The 22,567-nt window shown below is 46.7% G+C and overlaps 1 protein-coding gene across 3 annotated transcripts in view; it reads right to left on the minus strand.

The window, feature by feature from the left end:
- Positions 1 to 22,567, minus strand: part of CETN3 (centrin 3) — a 165,879-nt gene that overhangs the window by 72,455 nt on the left and 70,857 nt on the right. For all 3 annotated transcript variants that reach the window (XM_085632453.1, XM_085632454.1, XM_085632455.1), the window contains one exon: positions 3,833 to 3,968. In XM_085632453.1, the coding sequence (XP_085488579.1) occupies positions 3,833 to 3,968 (136 nt within the window). The remainder of the gene's footprint in view (positions 1 to 3,832; positions 3,969 to 22,567) is intronic.

Raw genomic sequence — 22,567 nt, forward strand, 5'->3', positions numbered from 1 at the left:
TTCGATTCTCTCCCGGCTGCTCATGCAACTAAAACTGCACAGTAAACAACAAGTTGCACACATGATTATACAGACTGACCCCCCCAACCTCCTCGCCCCCCACCTTCCACCTACCAACACCCCCTCCTCCAGGGCACAAGTCCTAAAAAAAAAAGAGGTGGGGGGGGACTAACCAAGTTAGGTAGTTTGCAAGTGACATCATGACTCGTGCCACCATAGCACATGACGCCACAACGCGTGGCATTGCACTTGGGATCACAGGAAGTGATCTCTCTGGACGTGACATCCGATATTAAGACCTCACACATATGTTTATCAGGAGTACATTTAAGCGCATTATGAGATTTAACAAATTAGATTTTGCTTTGGGCTTGCACCAAAGAAAGTGGTGCAATCCCAACGTAAAATCAAGGTCTCAACTAATAGGTTTTTTTTTCAAAGCCTTGACACAAAGAAATTGGAAACAAGGAGTAGCATGGCAGTAAATCTATTTTGCTTAATTGGTTGCAAAGTCTGCATTTTAAAATATTTTGTGGGGTTAAGGCATCTGCTACAGAGCTGCCCAGTAAATCACAGGGAACAATAATAATGGTGAGATAACTCTGGAGGTTAAAGCATTTGTTGGAGAGATCTGAATTTTAGGAGTCCCAGATTTGCATCAAAGTAAGAAGGTTAATGTGTCTCCTGCAAAGCATATCACGTAACATGCAGATGAGAGATTTTTATTTTATGTAGCTAGGTAAGTAAGTTACTACTTTGAACACAGAGATCCTTTTGTTAATTGCAGTTCATAAATTATAATCCTTCTAATATAGCACAGTGAGCTGTGAAGGACATGCGACTCCTACACCTTATAACCCTCACTGACTCATGTAACACATTTTGTACATTGATTTACACACTTACATGATTTATTATCAATGTGTATGTTAAGTAAAGCGCTCTGACACCCTGCATTGGGATGAGTAGCGCTATAAAAGAAATAAAATAGTACTATTTAAATTGTTATTTTTGTAATTACTTGGACAGACCAACACATCTGGCATTCTTAAAGTGCATGCACTTAATTACATAAAGGGACTGAACAAAGTCAAAAGCATGTACCTGTGAAGAGATAACAAGCTGTGTTATTTTGTGTCCCCTCCGTTGTATTTGCATTTAAGGTGAGGTTCCAGGCCGCTCCATAATACAACACAATACACCGTGTTTATTGGCAGCTGGTGGTGACAGGCTTAACTCTAGGTAGACATGTGAGTGCGTTGTCCTGTACAAAGCACTATGTAACCTCACTGCCCTCTAGGCACTTGAGCGCATTTAGGCTCCGTATCTGGTGCTGCTGTAAAATTGAGTACACTGGAACTCACAACCACCATAGCAATGGGCACCTCTCCCACTGCCTGCCAGGGGGTCTGAGACCTGCACAGAGATCTATGCTACTGTGGGCATCATACTCATTCGATCCTGGGCCTCTCTGTGGAGATTGCTACTCAGACTGTGCAGTGTGCGTCTACTACACATGTGGTGACACGGCGAGGAAAAATAGGCCTGGAGCGTTCTAAATGCAAACCCTATACCACAAGGTTTTATGGCTATGATGACTCAGTACTATGAAAGGCCAGTACCTTCCCATACCTCTCTGGGATGTCAAATATGTTTCAGTGCCATATATATGTAACGTCGCCGAGTTCTCCCGCCCACTAGGCAAAGTGAAAGAAACAGAGAGGGACGAGTCTCAGCTCTCGGAGGGGCAAGCTAGGCAGGCGAGATCCCCATTACACTGCATGAGACAGAAGGCACTTACAATCTGCCGACCGCGCCCTTGAAGCAAGCAGAGCGCATCATCACGGACTGAAGTTCCAACAGCAATAAAGCGAAAACAATATTAAACCACCAGAGAAAAGGGCGAGTCTTGCATCTTGTATGGTGCACGCGAGCCATCATTAGAGAAATGCAACAGAGGATATTTAGACGGTCTGGTCAGAGGGGAAATATCACAGCCCGCCTCTCTGCGTACATTACAGGAATGGTTTCATCAGCTCCGCGGACAGTTCGAACTGTAAAATCAAGATGATGAATTTCGAAAGACTCGCAGAACATAAGAAGAGCCATCATCCTGAACGAGTGAAAAAGATGGCGTTTATCTTCGACACAGCTGGAGGTGACAATAAAAAAGCCCCCCTTGCTGTCTGCACGTTGTTGCTGAGAATGCAATGCAGAAATTCCTCAACATATCTGCAGGCGATTTGGTCTCCATAGCTACTTTCTCTGCTCTTCCTTCAGGAGACAGGACTGCTGCAGCTTTCTGCCGCCCAGCCACCCAGCTGCCAAGCCGCCAAGCCCTGATTTCGTGGGCACTTTTGTAAAAAGCGCTGCCTTTTTACAAAAGTACTGATTTATCGTTTATTTTGCAAATCACGAAATCCTGGAAGGTCTATTTTTTCTTCAAGATTCATAAACCCTAAAGAGGGACTTCTTAAAAATGTGTTAATCATGAGGTACATTCCCACTACCAAAGCTTTGCCATGCAGGAACAAATAAGCACATCTTACACTTTGCAATTGGAGATGAGAGATGGAGGTCACAGGCAGTAACTGACCAAAAACGACAGACACTGGAGAAAACGTGAAGAAATGAAAGGAAAGCAGACCTTTCAGGATTCCCTCCTTAAGTTTGAGATACAGTAGAAAATCTGAAATATGGAAGAAGTAATAAAGCTCAAGGTCTCTTCAGTTAACCGGCCAGTTTTCAGGCCACAAAGGGCCTCATGTAGGTAGCCAAATACCGGTCGGTAACGGCCGATTTTCGGTAATTATACCGTTACCGACCGGTATTTTGGCCATTGGTATGTAGGGGTACAAATTTTGCTTTCGGAATTTACCGAATCGGTAAAATTACCGATTCGGTAAAAATACCGAATCGGTAATGTTACCGAATCGGTAACTTTTCCGAATCGGTAATTTTACCGATTCGGTAAATTCCGAAAGCAAAATCAAGATGTAGGGGGAGTGTGTGTGTGTGTTTAAGAGTCGGTATTTACCACCAACTTATAGTTGGTGGTAAATAATGAATGTATGTGTAAATGCATTTTTACGCGCGTAGCAGTGTGCAATGTGGCATACATACATGCCCTTAGGGCATGTATGTGTGCCACATGTGCACACATGGCCGAATCAGGGGTGCAACAGGGTGTCAATGTGACACCCTGCCACCCTTGTATGTGTTCCCCCCATTACCGAATCGGTATTTACCGATTCGGTAATGAGGCATACCTTCCCCTCAATGGGAAGGTATGCCTCATTACCGAATCGGTAAATACCGATTCGGTAATTACCGACTAGTAACGATTCGGTAAAAAATACCGACTCATTACCTACATACCAGTTACCACTTCTAAAATACCGATTCGGTATCGTTCGGTATTTTAGAAGTGGTAACTGGTATGCTACCTACATGAGGCCCAAAATGAGGTAAAAAAGACTACACACAAAGCATGACTAAAGCAGTATTAAATTACAGCGTATGAACCCTGTTGTTTAAACTTCGACTCAAAGTGAGGTTACCCAGCTTGGCAACTGAAAACAATTAGAACTTGTGAATCTACGAGAGAGTTAAAGGTTGGAGAAATGTGTTATTACAACAGCAAATTTAACACATAAAACACTAGTCCTAAAGGGTATAAACACTCAGTCACATAATGATAAAAGTGCACAATAAATACAGCAAGTTATAAACACAAACAGATGTGTGAAAAGTGTACAGGACCTAGAAATAGGAGTACATTGTCCTTAATGAAAAGCAAAAGTTATGGCAGACAAATATTAATTAGAAGTACCTTCAGTTCATGATAATCAATTGCTTTATCCTTATCTGTATCAAATAGTTCAAAGGCATCTTTGATTTCCTGCTTTTGCTCTTCTGTCAGCTCCCTTCTTTTCTTCCGTTTTGTTTTGTCTGCTAGCAGTTCATTTCTAGAAGTGGAATTAAGGTGAACAGTTTTAGCCTTATAATTTCGGACAGAAGGCTGAGAATTGTAAATTTGGCTTAACAGACAGGTTTCGCTGTCTTGCAAGAATTCTAGGCAGTAATACATTATAAGCCGACAAGCCACTGTTATTCTTTTCCCAGCATAAGAGTGGTTCAGGCATTTGTTGCCTGCTCAATGCTGTGTTGGATGTTTCCATTTCCATTCATATTAACAATATACATTGTCTGCTCAAACAACCCTGCCTAGTGACTTGCCACTTCTTGTGAAAAATAGATATCTGTATTTTCAGCACAAGGCCAGCAAGGCTTTATAAACAAGTTCAATACAGCTTCCTTACTGAAAGTTGCTCCTTTTCTTGAAAATGCATTCAGTAGGTAATGCCTGTAAAATGCATAAGGAGTAGCCCACACTGCTGTCCTAGAAAAAGGTGCAAAAGGCACGTGTTTTGGAAGGACACAAATTAGGTCTTTTCTCTAGAGGAATGAGTACGAAGTCTGAGTTTCTCCAATGTCACAATATTTAGGTATACAAGAGACTACAATTGGGACATATGTCACTTAATTGTTTGGAGAAATGCCACCCTATGTGACAATTACATACTTGGAGTTTGAACAGGTTTCTGCTTTCCAGGAAACCTAGAGGTTGGACGTCTCAACTATGCAAAGTCTGTTCACGAAAGAGTGGGAGGAAATTGAGTTATTTAAAATTTGTTGCATCTATCAGAAGGGAGAGTATGCAGCACAGACTTATCCTTATGGGGGGCATTTGTAAAGTTCTTCAAATGAAAGGTGGAAAAGAGGACTGTTCCTTACACAAACATCATAATGAGAAGTTAGTCACAGTCTATAACCAATTTTATCTGTACCCAAGCTAGAGGATGTGTGACAGGTTATCTGTTCCATATAAAGAGAATACAAACTGTGTATGTGGAGCTATTCAAGAACAGATTATGTGGTAACATCTGAAAAGTTATTGGGATGTGCGACTATTGCCAGCACTGGAAAACATGGTTTGGCCATGCGAGGGTTGCTCTGTGCTTCACATTAGTGGTCAATAGAAGAACATGAAAGAACTGGTGTTTTAATCCCTGAATGATGAATTAAAAAAGGCAAGTGGAAAAATAAGCTTATTTCTAGATGATAAAATGGGATATGTAGATACTTTATGCTACGCAATGATTTCACGGTTAACTTTTATTCTTGGCAGAAGGTTTTAAGGGAAGGGAAAACAAGCATTGGCAAATCCAACAGGTTTGGCATTTATACTGCATGCCACTGGTTTTGCCAGTGCACGGCGGAGTTCTGGACATCGAGCGCAGACAAAATCAATTGAAACATGGAGGCTTCAAAAGTAACAAAATCGTTTTTCTTTCTTTTCTGTAACAACCATTGTTCAGATGTATTTGCCAGCGATCCCATGCCGACTGATAAAGTATGAACCTGTAATTGTGAAACATATGTAGAATATGTAGAATATGCTCCAAAATGGCCAGAATGTTTATAATTAGCAAGTGAGTGGCACTACTGGGGAGAGAGGACTGACAAAAGGATCTAACAAATGTATGCTACAGACAATAAAGACACTCCTTCTTCTAGCAAGCTTACTCAACAAGATCAACAGTTTGCAGAAGATTCACTCTAGAAAAATAACTTGTATGTATGACTATATGTGGTATTTATACAGCGCAAACCTAGTCAAAAACTACAGAGCACTAAAGGGGATAAGTGAAGGAGATATGTTAATTACTAATCAGGTCATGAAGAACTGGCTTGCTAGATATGTTAATTACTAATCATGTCCCGAAGAACTGATTTGCTAGATATTTTGAACTGTACACTACAGAAAAAAGCGTTACTGGTGAGGAGATCGATTTTTTTTCCACATGTACAAAGCAGCCAATGCTAAAGCATTGTGTGATAAGGAATATGCTACTTACCAGTATGCATCTGTTCTTGGCATGTAGAGCTGCAGATCTACACACTATGCATAGATCGCCATCTGGTGTTGGGCCCGGTTGTTTGCACTTGTTTTTGTCTTGGAAAGTCTTTGGAAGTCACAAGGTAGGTGATCCTCCCTTGGATCATAGTGCGCATGGGCATCGGTTCCATCCTCAGATTGTTTGTCGCTGGCAGGGAAATAATGGAGTTTTGTAAGAAACAGGAAAGATGCCCATGTATGCTGTATCTAAATAAGATAATACTGGAACAGATGAAGGTAGCCAGGGAGGCGGGTGGGCGTGTGTAGAGCTGCAGCTCTACATGCCAAGAACAGATGCATACTGGTAAGTAGCATATTCCGTTAGAGGCATATGAGCTGCAGATTACACACTATGCAGATTGTATAGCAGTATCCCCTCCTAGCGATGACCACCAGTATCTGTTGCAGTAGTTTGAAATAGTGTTTTGAGTACAGCTTGGCCCACACTAGCCTGTTGTTTAGTTTGCACATCTACACAATAGAGTTTTGTGAATGGGTGCGGTGTAGACTATGTAGCTGCTCTGAAGATATCATCTAAGGTAATGTTCCCTAAAAATGCTATTGAAGCCCCTATCTTTCGAGTAGAGTGGGCTTTAGGAGGGACAGATAATGTACGTTTTGCTTTGTGGTAGCAAATTTGTATGCATTTGACAATCCACCTAGCTATCCCAGATTTTGATATGGGGTTGCCGTTGTGTGGTGGTGAGATAGACTCGAATAGTTGTTTGGTCTTACGAAAAGGTTGTGTTCTCTCGATATAGTAAGCAGTGCTCTTTTGACATCTAAGGTGTGAAGAGCTCTTTCTGCGACTGTTTGTGGCTGCGAGAAGAATATGTGCAGCTCCACAGATTGATTGAGATGGAAGGGAGAAATGACTTTAGGGAGAAATTTAGGATTAGTTCGGAGAACAACTTTAATATGATGCATCTGCAGAAAGGGTTCCTGAATGGTTAATGCTTGTAGTTCGCTAACTCTTCGTAGAGAAGCAATGGCTACTAGGAAAGCAGTTTTCCATGTTAGATATTGTAGCTCACATTTATGTAGAGGTTCAAATGGAGGCCCCATTAGTCTTGTGAGAACGATGTTTAAATTCCACACAAGTGAAGGTGGTACTCTGGGGAAATTATTCTTTTGAGGCCCTCCATAAAGGCTTTTATAGCAGGTACTCTGATAAATGATAGATGTTGTCTATTTTGTAGATATGCTGCTATGGCAGCAAGATGCAGTCTAATAGACGTGTAGGCTAAGTTGCATCTTTGGAGGTGTAGTAAGTAGCCTATGATGTGTTGGATAGACACATCTAGGGGATTGGTGTTGTTATGACAATATATTACAAAACGTTTCCACTTGGCTGCATAGCATGCTCTAGTGGTAGGCCGTCTAGCTTCTTTAATGACGTTCATACAGTCAGGGGGAAGGTTAAGGTAACCGAATTCTAGGACCTCAGGAGCTAGATCGCCAGGTTGAGCTGAGCTGGGTCCGGGTGTTGGATCTCTCCATGGTTCTGGGTTAAAAGGCGTGGAGAGAGGTGTAACTTCCGGTGCGGAACTACGGAGAGTTCCAGCAATGTGGTGTACCACGGTTGTCTGGCCCAAGTTAGAGCAATTAGGATGAGCGTTAAGGAATGTTGCTGTAGTTTGAGCACCACTAGTGGAATGAGTGGGAGAGGCGGAAAAGCGTATGCAAATCTGCCTGACCAGTTCATCCATATCGCATTGCCTTTGGACAATGGGTGAGGATATCTGGCGGCGAAGCTTGGGCATTTGGCGTTTTCTTGGGTGGCGAAGAGGTCTATCTGTGGTTGCCCCCACATTTTAAAAAACGGTTGAAGAACTTACGGATGAAGTTCCCACTCTTGGATCTGTTGTGTTTGACGGCTCAACAGATCGGCTATGGTGTTTTGGACTCCTGGGACATGTTGGGCTAGGAGAAAAATGTTCTGCGGTATAGCCCACCTCCATATGTTCTGTACTAGCTGAGAGAGCTGCAGAGAGTGTGTCCCACCTTGTTTCTGTATGTAGTACATGGCTGTCATGTTGTCGGTGCGGACTAAGACAGCCTTGCCTGATATGTGTTTTTGAAATGCTTTGAAGGCTAGGAATATGGCTAGTAACTCCAGGTGGTTGATGTGGGGTAACGTTTGTTGAGGTGTCCACCTGCCCTGCATGGTGTGATGTAGTAGGTGAGCTCCCCAGCCGGAGAGCGATGCGTCCACCGTCATAACTATTTGAGGAATCGGCTCTAGGAACGGTCGCCCTTTGGAAAGGTTCTTGGTGTTCCACCACTGCAGAGAGCGATGAGTACGACCGTCTACCAACACCAGATCTGTTAACTGACCTTGAGCCTGGTTCCATTGGCGTGCTAAGCACTCTTGGAGAGGACGCATCTGGAGTCTTGCATGAGGCACTATGAATATGCAAGAGGCCATCATCCCTATGAGTTGCATGAACACTCGAGCTGGAAGAGAGTGTTGCAGTTGGAATTTGGTGAGAAGAGTATGCATGCTTGCTATCTGGCGGGACTGGGATAGGCTAGCACCCTTGAGGTGTCTATTGTGGCACCGAGGTATTGTTGTGTGTGGAACGGTTGCAGATGGGACTTGGATTGGTTTACTGTGAGCCCCAGGTCGTGAAGTAGTTGAATAGTGGCGTGTTGTACACACTGATTGTATGAGCTGGCTTTTATGAGCCAGTCATCCAGATATGGGAAGACATGGATGTGCTGTCTTCTTAGGTGTGCTGCCACCATCGCTAGGCACTTGGTAAACACTTGTGATGCTGTGGTGACTCCGAGTGGGAGTACTTTGAATTGATAGTGCTGACCGTCCGCTATGAATTTGAGATATTTCCTGTGAGAGTTGTGAATGGGAATGTGGAAATAGGCATCCTTGAGGTCTAGGGTAGCAAGGAAGTCACCCTGTTAAAGTAGAGGAAGGACCTGCTGGAGTGTGACCATGTGGAAATGGTCTGAGTGTATGTATAGGTTTAGGGGTCTGAGATCTAGAATAGGCCTTAGAGAGCCGTCCTTTTTTAGTATGAGAAAATAGAGGGAGTAAACTCCTTTGTTTTGTTGATGCAGGGGAACTGGTTCTATTGCACTTTTTTGTAGGAGGGAGATTACCTCCTGCTTTAGCAGTAACAAATGTTCTTGAGACATTGGACGCTGTTTGGGTGGTATGTTTGGGGGGGGTAGATGTTAGTTTGAGACAGTAGCCTGATTGACTCATCTGTTGCACCCACCTGTCTGAAGTGATGTTGGCCAAGACAGGAGGGAATTGTTGGAGCCTTCCCCCGATTGGAGTGGAATGGTCTGGGAGAAGTGGAGAGAAGTCATTGGGTGGGGGTGGAGGCAGAGCAGGAGTTGTTGGTTTTGCCTCTGCCTTTGTTATTGTTTACCCCTGTAACCCCCTCTATGGTAACCTCTAGTAAAGGTGGATTGGGTGAGAGCCTTGTAAGTAGAGGAGGGGCTATCCAAGGAGTAGCCTCTGTGGGTGCTCCTGAAGGATGAGCGACGAAAGGAACGTCTGAGAGCTTGCGGCTGCAAGGCTCCCATAGATTTGGCTGTGTCGGTATCCTTCTTCATTTTTTCAAGGGATACGTCCACATTAGAGCCAAATAGGTGTTGCTCATCGAATGGCTGATTGAGTATGGAACTCTGGACTTCAGGTTTGAAACCTGAAATGCGTAGCCAGGCATGCCTACGCAGAAGGACACTGGTGTTTATTGCCCTTGAGGCGGTATCTGCCACATCTAAGGCACAACTGATGGAGGTGTTAGTGATGGTTTTACCTTCCTGTATGAGTTCATTGGCCCTATTATTATACCTGTCTGGGAGGTGCTGCATTATGGACTCAAGCTCATCATAATGTCCCCTGTCATACCTAGCTAACCGCGCTTGGGTATTGGCAATGCGCCATATGTTTGCCGCCTGTGACGCCGTTCGTTTGCCAGAGGCGTCCAGGAGATTAGATTCCTTATCTGGTGGTGGTGCATCACCTGATGATTGGGAATTGGCTCTCTTTCACGCATTGAAGACTACAAGGGAGTCTAGAGGTGCGGGCCTTTAATGTAGGCTGGATCAGTAGGGGCAGCCTTATACTTTTTCTTTATTCTAGGGTTGATGACTTGAGCCCTGACCGGGCCTTTAAAGACCTCTGGTGCATGCTTAATGACCCCTTTAAGCATGGGTAAAATTGAGGTGGAACTTTGTGTGATGTCAAAAGTGTCCATGAGAAAATCTTCCTCCACGGGGTCTGTGTGTAGGGCAACCCCGTGGTAATGGGCAGCTCTGTGGAGGAGCTGGTTGAAGCCGATAGTGTCCTCTGGAGGGGAAGGCCTGGAGGGATAGATGTCCTCTTGTGGGGTGTAAGGGACGTCTGGGATACTTTAATCTTTCCAGGGGTCTGGGGAGCCAGTAGGAGTAGGGTCCCCTAGTGGGTGATCGTCCGCACCTCCCCCTGCATCATCTGATGTGTTGTCATCATCATCATCTACTGGAGTAGGTGCTGGTGTAGGAGAGTGGTGTGGTGGGGGAGGAGGAGGAGGAGGAAGAGGAGATGGGATCCTTAATGGAGAGGTAGCAAAGTCTCTCTTTTTAGGTGGTGGAGCCGGTGCAGGACTATCTACCGGTCTCTTCTTGATGCTAAGCATTAAGTGACCAGTCTTAGGATCCTTCACATGAGTTTTTTGGGTAGGATCTGGGCGAAGCAGTTCTTCTGTGGGAGGCAGATCCTTCGGTGCCGTAGGCTTTTTCGGTGCCGACTCGGTAGCGGTTCTGGGTTTGGAACCGTGCGGTTTTGCAGTGTCTTTGGCCGATGGAACCGGTTTCCTCGGTTCCGAGGTCTTTTTCGGCTTTGAAGCATGGGAGTAGGGCCCCTTTGGTGGCAGTTTTTTGGTCGGCTCCGAGTGTGTTGTTGGTGTCGAGGAGCTGGTGCCAGTCTTCGACGCCGAGTGCTTGGATGTCGAAGCAGCGGTCGGCGTGAATGAGGAAGAGGACAACTTCTTTTTCGGTGCCTGTGTATGTTTTTCAAAAGGGGGTGGTGATGGACTGAGCATCAGAACCAATCAAACACTCACACCCAGTCAACAGATCTGAATTTGATCCATCACCATTCTTTAGCCCACTCTGCCACCCCAGTTCAGACATGGCCATATGCAAATCAGTCTGACCCTGTGCCTCATGGGAACAGTCCAGCCCGAACTGCCAAGCCATGCCTTCCCTGGACCGGAAACAAGCTTCCTAGGACCGGTTTCTGGCATTTCAGCCGTCTTCAGCCAGGCTTGCTTGAATCCAGTGGCAAAGTGAGCAAGGGACTCACGTCTGAGCATACCCTGCCAACTTATGGCGAACAAAGCGGTACAAAAGGGGGTGGTGATGGACTGAGCATCAGAACCAATCAAACACTCACACCCAGTCAACAGATCTGGGTTTGATCCATCACCATTCTTTAGCCCACTCTGCCACCCCAGTTCAGACATGGCCATATGCAAATCAGTCTGACCCTGTGCCTCATGGGAACAGTCCAGCCCGAACTGCCAAGCCATGCCTTCCCTGGACCGGAAACAAGCTTCCTAGGACCGGTTTCTGGCATTTCAGCCGTCTTCAGCCAGGCTTGCTTGAATCCAGTGGCAAAGTGAGCAAGGGACTCACGTCTGAGCATACCCTGCCAACTTATGGCGAACAAAGCGGTACAAAAGGGGGTGGTGATGGGTGTGTGTATGTTTTTCGGCACCGAGGGTAGGCTGACTCGAGCCCGAGTCACCTGAAGGCTTTGTAGGCTTCTTTACCGGGCCTGAAGGCGGGGCATGGGAAGCAGTCTCTCGGTGTGCACCTGGGCCCGAAGGTGAAGGTGGGACCGAAGCCTTTTTAGATGGTGTCGAGGTGGGGTTGGGGTCGGGGTCGACGTCTGTACTCACGGCCCTCTGTGCTGGAGTGATGTCTTCGACGTCGGAGTCATCTGCTTCGGAGGCGCGGATGAGGCCTTCCTCGACCCGCCCCTGCTCTGGCACATCGACGCCTTCATGGAAGATGTCGTCGGGGATCGAAGATGACGAGCGAGCCATGGTTCTTCTAGCTCGTCGGTCCCGAATCGTCTTCCTGGAGCGTAAGGAGGCGCAAGCTGGAAGGTCTCTGGCCTCGTGCTCCGGTGAGAGGCAGAGGTTGCACACCTCATTCAGGTCGGTGTGGGGAAACTTCGACCCACATCGAGGACACTTTTTGAATGGCGTCCTTTCCATGAGCCAGAAGATGAGGCCCAGGTAGGCCCGAAGGCCTTCGTCAACAACCGGAATTGAAAACTTCGAAGTTGAGAGTCGCGTCGAGTGGGAAAACGCGATCGAGATAGTACCGTCGAAAAGGGAAGGATTGCGCGTCGAAAGAGAAAACCGGTAACGGTTCCGAACTGGAGCGCGAGAAACACAATGGCAGAAAAAAACTATCTGAGGATGGAGCCGATGCCCATGCGCACTATGATCCAAGGGAGGAGTCACCTACCTTGTGACTTCCAAAGACTTTCCAAGACAAAAACAAGTGCAAACATCCGGGCCCAACACCAGATGGCGACCCCCAGGCTCTGCTGCTAGCAGCAGATGGCAGCTCCTGGTTTACAGCCCCCAACTTTGGATGGGACAACTTGAAGACTAGGAGGTGAGCCCACCTTTGCCAACTGAACCCCTCAGCTGGAGGAGGCGAAGTTAAGCACACTTTTCAGTCCCCTCCTTCTTGAAGCTGAGGGACTCCTCCAAACAGGGCTAGGTTTATACCACCCCTCAGGAAAGTGACATAATAATGGGTGTAGTCAACCTAGATAAGGTGCCCATTGGCCCTACCTACTACTCCCGTAAGGTGTCCTCTAAATTTAATATTTAGAGGGCTCCCCCAAACCCAGAAGCTAGATCTGCGACGACCACAGAAGAAAGAAGACATCCCTGCAGAGAAGACTGAAGATGGTGTCTGCCTTGGACACAGACCTACTGGCCTGACTCCAGCTTCTGAAAACCTGCGACCTGTCTTGCAGCCAGTGACCTCTGAAAACCCTGGGGGGACTGCTTCCTTCGAAAAAGACACCAATCTCCCTGTGGACAGCGGACCTGTCCACAAGAAACTAACCCCAAAGACCCCCTATCAAGGCGGATCCGCGTCTCCTGCCCACTCTGCACCCGACACCCATGACCTGAGTCTGAGTGGCTCACCTACCCAGTGAAGCCTCCCCAGCGATCCTGACCTTGATTACAGTGTTGGCTGACTTTTCCTGCTCTCCACAACGACACCTGCATTGTGAATCCGGAGGCTCCCGCGACCGGCTCTGGTAAGAAGATTGCGACGTCGAAAGGCACCCCTGCACTCGAAGCCCCTGTGCCTTGGTGAGCTGAACGGCGGTGCCCCTACAACCCCCTACATCTCTACTTACATCTGCTATCACTGGTCTCCCTCCTGCAATGTCCAGTGCAACGCATGAAGCCTGTTTGCCAAAAGAATAATCTCTATTGCAACGCATTAGGCGCCCAACGCTAAAATGTCACCCTGCACCCGCTCACCCCTGTGCCTCTGGTGGTGTATGTTTGGTGCTGCTTTGTGCCCCCTGTGATGGTCCTAAACGTCAAAGCTTGGCCCCTGCAACAATCCACTTACCTGCATGCAGTGTGGCTCCAGGCATCCCCAGTCTCCATTGAAAAGCATTGGGCCGAACTAATGAATTGATGAATATATTTTTCTGCTGTGCTAATGACTTGATGAATAAAAGTGCCACTTCAACTTGGTTTCTTCATTTCAAATATGTGTTCATTATTCTCAGATAAGCAGTGTTTCGGTGCCTTGTGACCACACCAGAAGGGTAACTGATTACACTTTAACACTTTGACCTCTGCACCCAGCTGCCCCTGTACTGCTGGTGGTGCAGGTTTTGTACTCACCTGACCTTTGCTCCTTGCTGACCTTTGGGCCTGAAGATTGGATTTGTAATTGTGATACTTACCTGTCTAACCACAATATTGTTTTCCCATAGGATAACATTAAACTGTGCTCACCAGTCTATAGATTCAGCCCTGAAGAGATTGTATATTATCTCCGCTGGGGTGGTGTAGTGAATAGGTTCATCATCGGGTCTCTCACTTGAGTGTTTGGTTCTCCAAGTGAGTTAAACCTCCACCAGGAGGGAGATTGTCTAGGTGTGAGACATTGATGGGATCTGGATGAAACATGTAAAGTTACCTCCTACGCCTGTGAATATGATTTATTGAAAAAAGGGGGAATGGGGTAAGACTAAAAACGTAGCAATGTTATTTTGGACAGATAATGGGTCCTAAATATCTAGAGATCTGGTCGACATGTTTCGGCCTTGTGTTGCCTCTATTGGTCCGTAGCCTTTGTACATTAACACCATTCCCAGGTGATTGTTTTTTTGAACACCCAATGTGATAAATAAGCGTTTGCCCCATATCTGTGTGGGTTATAGTCTGGAGTGTGTTTTACTGGCATCCTAGTATTTTATCTGGATGCAGTGTAGTCTTCTTCTGGTTCTTAGGCCAGTCTGGCATTTATATTGCCAATGGTATGCCTTTACCAAGTTGTTTTCTTGCTAAATTTGTCGTGATGGTGGGGTGGGTGAATCCCATGAATAGTGAATTAAAAACCAGGTTAAAAACTAGCGATTTATAACACAACATCAAATATGCACTGAAATTTTTATGTTCCCCCATAGTTTGCCGGATGTGTGTTCCCTTTTAAATGTATGGTGGGAGAAAAGTGTTCTGGAGCCGTCATCTGGGCACTATCCCTGGCTTGTTTGGATGTGGTTCCAAGATGCTACACGGGATGGTTGGTTTCTATATTTGGCTCCGTTTCATTATGGTGCTAGGTAGAATCACATGTCTCTGTAAAGTATAATTATCATGCACCTCAAAATGAGGTAGGCTTGGCCCCATGAGGGTTCTGGTAGAGCCGTGGGTTTTCGTCTGTAACCTACTGGTACAGTTGCAATAAACAAATTAGGGAGTTATTGCTCAGCTTGAATTTTTGAAAAGTTGCTGTATTTGGTTAGTGCTCTAAAGGCATCCCTGAAGGGATGCTCAGAAGGAGTTCATGAGCGAACTGTAATCTCGGTTGCAATGCCAGTATTAGTGTGCTATCTACACACTCAATTAGGTGCAGGTGGTAGCAGGCGCTGAGAAGGAAATGCCCAAAAGGGATGCTCAGAGGGCTTTCGTGAGCTATCTGTTGGCTCAGTTACAATGCCAGTATTAGCGGGCTAACTGGGACGTAGTTAGGTAATGGTGACAGCATGCGTTGAGAGTGAAACGCTCAATAAGGCCCCTGTAAAGTTACATTTGAATCTAAGCCATCTGTAAGCTTGTTTACAATGCCAGTTTTAGCAGGCTATCTGGGTTCTCAGTTACGTACTGGTGGCGTCATGCGCGGAGTATGAAATGCTCAAAGTAAAGCTGACTGAGAGCGCAATGCGGTGCCCAGTATGGCAATTAAGTGCCTCATAATAGTTTACAGCTGAAGCACAGCGTACATGTCATTCCTTGAAGGAGTGCTATATGTGGCTTGGAAATTGGCCTAAATGTCATTCATGCATAACGATGTGATGCATAATGACCGTTGTGTTCCCAAATTTGGGAATAAAAATAGCCCTCAATAGTACGTTATCTGCGGCATGATGATATGCAAAGCTCTATGTGATCACATGTCCTTGTTGCCTCAGATACATTCAAAGGCAATTTTAGAGGGGGCCTTATTTAGTGTTTCACTCTTAGTGCATGCCGCCACTAGTACCTAACTAAGTACCTGGATAACCCGCTAATACTGGCATTGTAACTGAGCTTACAGATAGCTCATGAACACCCTCTGAGCATCTCTTTTGGGCATTTCATTCTCAATACATGCTACCACCAACACCTAATTAAATACACAGACAGTCTGCTAATACTGGTATTGCAACCAAGCTTAAAGATAGCTCATGAGTGCTTTCTGAGCATCCCCTCCGGGGCCTTTATAGCATTAACCAAAGGTAGTAACTTTTCATAAAGTCAATGTGGGAACGTGGGTTTTCACTGCAGTACCCCCCACTTTTTGCCTGGGTTTTGATGCAACTTTGACTGAAGTGTACTGGAACCCTGCTATCAAAGGTTCCCAGTACCAGTGTTCTTTTCCTAAAGCTGTACTAGTAAATGGTACCCCTGGCATTTAGGGCATTGGGACTGAAGAGGGTCCCCTAGGGACCGCTCACCAGGGCCATGGTAACTGCCACTGCAGCCTGCATGCCCTGGTGCAGACAAAAATGATAGAGTCGACATGGCACACTGTCTGTGTGCCATGCCAAGCAGCACTGCCTAAGAAGTAGGTAAATCACCCCACTAGCAGGCATTACAAGCGCTAAGGCAGGGAGCACTATATCGCACGCGTGGGTACATCTGCATGAGCAATATGTCCCAATAATATTTAAGTCTATTCTTAATATTGTAAGAGCCAGGGAAGCCATAGAGAGTACATGGGCTGGAAACTTGACACCTCCAGTTCCCCAACACCATGATGGCTTCACTGAACCCAGGAGTGTTCGGTACCAAACAACTCCTCCTGCTAAACCTACACTGATGCCAGTGTTGGATTTATTAATACATTTACACAGAGGGCACCTCAGAGGTGCACCCTGAAAACCCTAGTATGGTCTCTGACTGGCTTTAGGCAGCCTGCCACCACAAGACATGTTTCTGGACCCTAGGTCCCGAGCCACAGCTCTCGGAGGCCAGAAACAAAGCACATCCTGGGTAGAGGAGTCACACATGCTCCCCCCAGGATGAGCACAGTGCTCAAGTGGGAAGCTTCGAAGGCCTTGTCGCCTTTCCAATGCGACCAAAATCTCTGCTGCTAGCAGCAGAAGGCAGCCCCTGCTCAAACCCCCACTTTTGGCAGGAGAACCAGCAGGAAAACTTAGTAAGAGTAGGAGGTAAGCCCCGCTTTGCCAACTCCACCCCTCAGGTGCAGGAGGCGAAGTGAAGCACATTTTTCAGTGGCCACCATTTTAAAGATGCTAGGGCTATGACCCCCTCCCACAGAAGGGTGGCTTAATAATAGTGACATTTGTAGAGCGCGACAACTACCTCAAGCAGAGGTGTCACAGCGCCGGGCAGAAAAAAGGTAGGGATCAGGACCAAAAGAGCAAAGGTCTTCAAGATCTTCCTGAACTTAGGTTCTGATTCAAGCAAGCGCATATGAAAGGGTAAGGAATTCCACAGCCTGGCGGTCCTCACTTCTTCCCATTCGGGACTTAGCATAACGACGTACACGGAGCAGGTGCTGGAAGTTGGATCTCAGTGTACGTTCATGTTGGTATGGGCAAAGCCTATGCCTGAGATACCTAGGTCCTTTATCATACAAGGCACGAAAGGCCAGGGTCAGAGACTTGAACTCTATCCTTTTCGCTACCTGGTGCCAATGGAGTTGCTTGATTTGAGGGGAGTTGTGGTGACGGAACGGCACCCGTCCGATAAGTCTCGCAGCCGCGTTTTGTACCATCTGATGTCTATGGATCAGATGCGAAGGTAACCCTAGGTACAGACTGTTGGCATAGTCCAGCTGAACGGTCACAGTAGCATGGACTACGACTCTGCGGCTTTCCTCCGGTAATAAGTGCAGGAATTTCCTTAAGCTTCTTAACTTCCCGAAGCAGGACGAAGAGATTTGTTGACAAAGGATAGATCGAAATCCCATTTGATGCCCAAATTCCTCGCTGTATTTGCTGGAATTGGTGGTGTGACCAGTTCAGCTGGCCACCATAACCCTGGGGACGGAGGGGAGGCCTGGCCAAAGAACAAGACCTCCATCTTGTCGGCATTTAATTTTAGTCTGTTAATGTTCATCCAGCAGGCGATATCCTTTAGTCACCCCTTAAATCTGGCAAACGAGTCCTCAGAGTGGTCTAGCTGGGTGTCATCTGCATAGGAGACTGCCTTCACTTCCCAGGTATCAATGAGGGTGAAAAGTGGCACCAGGTTGGTATTAAAAAGCAGAGGGCTTAGAGCAGAACCATGTGGCACGCTGCATCACAGTGGCTTAGGATCGATGCGGTTGGAGAAGACTCTTTGAGAGAGGTCTATGAGGTAGGACTGGATCCAAGAAAGAACTGCCCCCCACAAGCCCATCTATTTCAGTCTGTTTGAGTCTCTCCAGAAGAATAGGGTGTGCAACCGTGTTAAACGCAGCTAACAAGTCTAAAAGGACCAGCATCGCTGATGCTCCAGAATGTACCGTCATTCTCACTGTTTCGGCCACATCCACCAATGCGGTCTCGGTACTGTAAACTGACCGGAAACCATACTGGAGTATCATGCAAGATGTTATGTGTTTCAATAAAATAGGCAAGTTGACGCTGAGCCAATATTTCTAACATTTTTGCAGGAGCTGGCAATAGTGAAATTGGGCTGTAATTGCCAAGCTCCGTAGGATCAGCATTCGGCTTTTTCAGAAGGGGTAGTAAGAATGCATGTTTCCAAATATCTAGGAAGATGCCAGAGGATAGCGACGTGTTCCAAATGTGGTTTAAAACTGTGTTAATCCAGTGAGTCAAAGATCTAAAATGCTTGGGTGGGCAAGGGTACCAGGGGGAGCCCGACTTGCATCTTAGGATTTCGGCCATTGATTCCTGCAGAGTTATGGATGCGAAACTCCGAGAAGGTGCCAATGGCATTAGTAAATTCCGATGGTTGTGGTACCACAGGCGCCTCTCCAACTGTAAATGAGACATAGATGTTCTGAATTTTCTCCTGAAAAAAACTGGATAAGTTTGTTCACCAAGAAGGAGAGGGCAGAATCGTTCCCTCAATAGCAGATGGGCTGGTGAAGGATCTGACAATCCTGAAAACAAAGTATTCCCTTCTAGCCGCCCCCATCGATTTCGAAGCTTCTACAAGGCTTTCTTATAGGCTTTCTTTGCCGCCGGGCTGTAATCTTTCCTCCATTGCCTCTCTAGTCTTTTTCACTCACTTTTTTCTGCTCTGAGGTGGGCTGAGGGAGACTCTCTCGGGGACCTAACAGATCTCAGCAGTGCCACTGTATCGGGGGCGGAGGTGATCCTTAAGTTGAGCGTGACTGCGTCATCATTAGGATTGCCAGTAATCAGTGGTCCTCTGACTAGAAGTGCAGGGCCCAAGCTATCAGCCATAGCCTTTTTCCAATTCCTTCTTAACACCAAGCATTTGCCTCCACCCAACTGTGTATTCTCCAGAGTGAAGGAAAAAGGGACCAGTGAGTGGGTGTAGACACCCCATGTAAGAGACCCATTGGTCCCTGTCACTCCTCTGTAATGCCTCTAAATCTAGTATTTAGGTGTCACCCCCAAACCCTGAAATCCAGGAAGCACGAGCAGAGAAGACTGCAGACACCAACTGGCTTGGCCCCAGACCTACCGGCCTGTCTGCAACCCTCAATGAACCTGCACCAAAAGACGACCCGTCCTGCAGTTCAGCGACCTCCAAAGCCTTGGGACGACTGCCTGCCTTCGACAAAGACCAAGATCTCCCGTGGACAGCAGACCTGTCCGGAAGAAACCAACTATAAAGAACAAAGACCTCTGCCCTGAGGGACCGCAAAACTACCGCCGGACCCACCTCTGCACCTGATGCCTACCGCACGAGTCCAAGTGGCCCACCAGTCCTGTGAAGGATCCCCAGTGCTTCCGAGCCACAGTTCATCATGGGTGACCCTGGCACCTCGACGCCTGTAACCTTAACTTGAATATTCCCCTTGACCGCGACCTGCCCAGTAAGACTTTTCTGATGCCAAAGGACAACTCTGTACCTGAAGGCCTTGGGGAGCGCGACCAATGGTATCCCTACATCGCCTAGCATCTCTACTTACCTGGGCAGCTGTGGGTTTTCTTAGTCCAGCCTCCTGGCCCGAGCCGGCAGCCTTACTTCAAATCTGATCTCCCCCATTGGTTTGCACTGGGCGCCTGACGCTGTGTTGAGACTCTGCACCCGGCTGACCCTGAGCCGCTGAGGGTGTAAGTTTGATGCTGCCTTGTGACCCCCCTCTGTACTTACCATAACTCCAGGAGCTCGACCCCTGACTCCGCTTTACTCACCTGTGAGCAGCGAATCTTCGATCACCCCTAGTCTCCATTGGTTACTATTGGGCACCCAACCACAGATTTGCCCTCTACACCCAGTTACCCCAGTGCCGCTGGTGGTGTAGTCTTGGTGCTAACCTGAACCCTGCCTGGTGTCGACCATTGACCCCAAAGACTGGATTTGTAATGTGTGTACTTACCTGCAAAACTGTATTCTTGTGTTCCTCCCACAGGTTAACACTGCTGAACTGAAAAATTGCACTATCTATTTTTGAAAGTGAAAAGTATTTTTATTGAAAAAATGCACTTACCTTTTAACCCCTTCGACGCGCATGACGGAACGGTTCCGTCATGCACGTCGGTTGCGCTGTGCGCATGACGGAACCGTTCCGTCATGGCCCCGCCCGCGCACGGAATCTTCAGCGTGGCGTGGAAATACGCGCCGCGCTGAAGAGGTTAACATACACCTTGATCTTCAAATACATCTTGAAAGAAGCTTATTTTTATAAAATTGGTGTGGATCTCCTTTTTGAATTGTGTGTCATTTATTAGTCACTTTGTGTATAACAAATGTCTTACACTCCTCTGTGTTGGGACTAAGGCTGCTCACTCACAATACCACAAATAGATCACTTTGGGTGTACACTGAGCCCTGTATACTTCTGGAGGAATCTCTGGACTCTGTGCACGGTATAATCACTTACTTGTATATCACATAAAGTGACAGGTTCCTACAGCCAAGCTGAACAATGACTCCCTAATGTTGTTATTGCAACTTTACCTTAGGTTACAGACAGAACCCCCAGCTCTACCCGAACCCATGGGACCAACCCTACCCCATTTTGAGGTGACTATGATCTTTCTTGCCCGTCTATTTGTGTGTCACTTTATACACTTTACACAATTACTCTTCACTAAGACCTGCACAAATACTCCAGAAAAGTATAATAATCATACTTTACAAAGACCTACGATTCCACCTAGTACCATTTTGACAAGGTGCAAGTTGATAAGAGTGCTTCAAAAGAAAAACTTGAATTTGGGAAAACATAATGGGCAACCACCCTTGGAACCCGATCCAAACAAGCCGGAGATAGAGCTCACTGTACCAGTGGACACAGAGGAAAGCTGCAAAACACTTCACCCCCACCATATATTTCAAAGGCCACACACATCCAGTCCACTATGGGGGAACGTAAGAATTACTATTCATATTTGATAAATTGATCATTTTGAACCCGTTTTTTAATTCACTATTCATGGGATTCACCACACCACCACCATGTCAAAGTTAGCAAGAAAACAACTTAGAATAGGCATACCATTGGCAATAAAACTGCCAGACCAGCCTAAGAAACAGAAAAAAGTAACACTGCATAGAGATAAAATATTAGGATGCCAGTAAAACACATTTAGGACTAGAACTCACACAGATATGGGGCAGATGCCTGTTTATCACATCGGGTGTTATGAAAACTATCATCTGGGAAATGTTAATGTACATAATACGTATCCCACAATTTAATATATTTGTTTTCCTTTCAGTTATAGGCAACAACTACGCCTATAACAAAGAACTATCATGGGCCATAACAAGGCCTGTGCGAGAAGAATATACTGCCTCGACCACCAGGTCTCCGTCCCGGCGAAATACCTCGCCTAGACAAAACAACCAAGTGGCAGACTTCCAATCACGCCATTTTCACGACGTGAGTCTCTGGAAGCTGCACGCTGGAGTGTTCGCGGACCTCCATCGCAGATGGGGTCCCTTCTCAGAGGACCTCTTTGCTTCCCACTTGGACCACCAACTTCAGAGGTTCTTCAGCTGGAGGCCGGATCCCCTGGCGGCGAGGACGGATGCGTTCCTGCAGGACTGGCGGGAGGAATTAGGCTGTGCCTTTCCCCCGTTAGCCATGATAACAAGGGCCTCGGCCCAAGTTCGATGCCAGGGGGCGAATGTGGTGATGATTAACCCATTTTGGAGTTGCAAGTTTGGTTTCCGGTTCATCTGGAACTTTCTCCCCCGCTTTCCACCTCTCCTCCTCAATCCGGATAAAGATCCTCACCCGCTCATCGTGCAAGGTTCTCTAGCCCTAATGGCGTGGAGGATTACAGGGGACGACAGTACTGTCAAACGCTATCGCTCAACCTGGAGAAGATGGTATCGTTAGTGTGTGCAATGGGGTCTCGATCCCGTGGCAGCAGATGTGACATCTATCCTAAAATTTTGGGCGGCATTGGCCAAGGAAGGTTTAGCTTATAGATCCATTAACACATTCCCTTCTGCTATTTCAGCGGGACACACCATGGTGGATGGATTGCCGGTGGGGGAGCAGCCCCTTGTCTGTCGCCTCCTCAGAGGAATATGCCTTTCCTTACCTCCGGAGCCCCGATATTCGGCCCTCTGGGACGTAAATCAAGTTTTGAATCTGTTTCTGTCCTGGCAACCGAATAGGTTCCTTTCTAGAAAGGAACTCTCAGTGAAAATGGCCATGCTCCTTTGTCTGATCTCCTGCAGATGGGTTTCAGACGTCAGGGCC

Source organism: Triturus cristatus, chromosome 2_1 (genome assembly GCF_964204655.1).
Source record: "Triturus cristatus chromosome 2_1, aTriCri1.1, whole genome shotgun sequence".
NCBI lineage: Eukaryota > Metazoa > Chordata > Amphibia > Caudata > Salamandridae > Triturus > Triturus cristatus.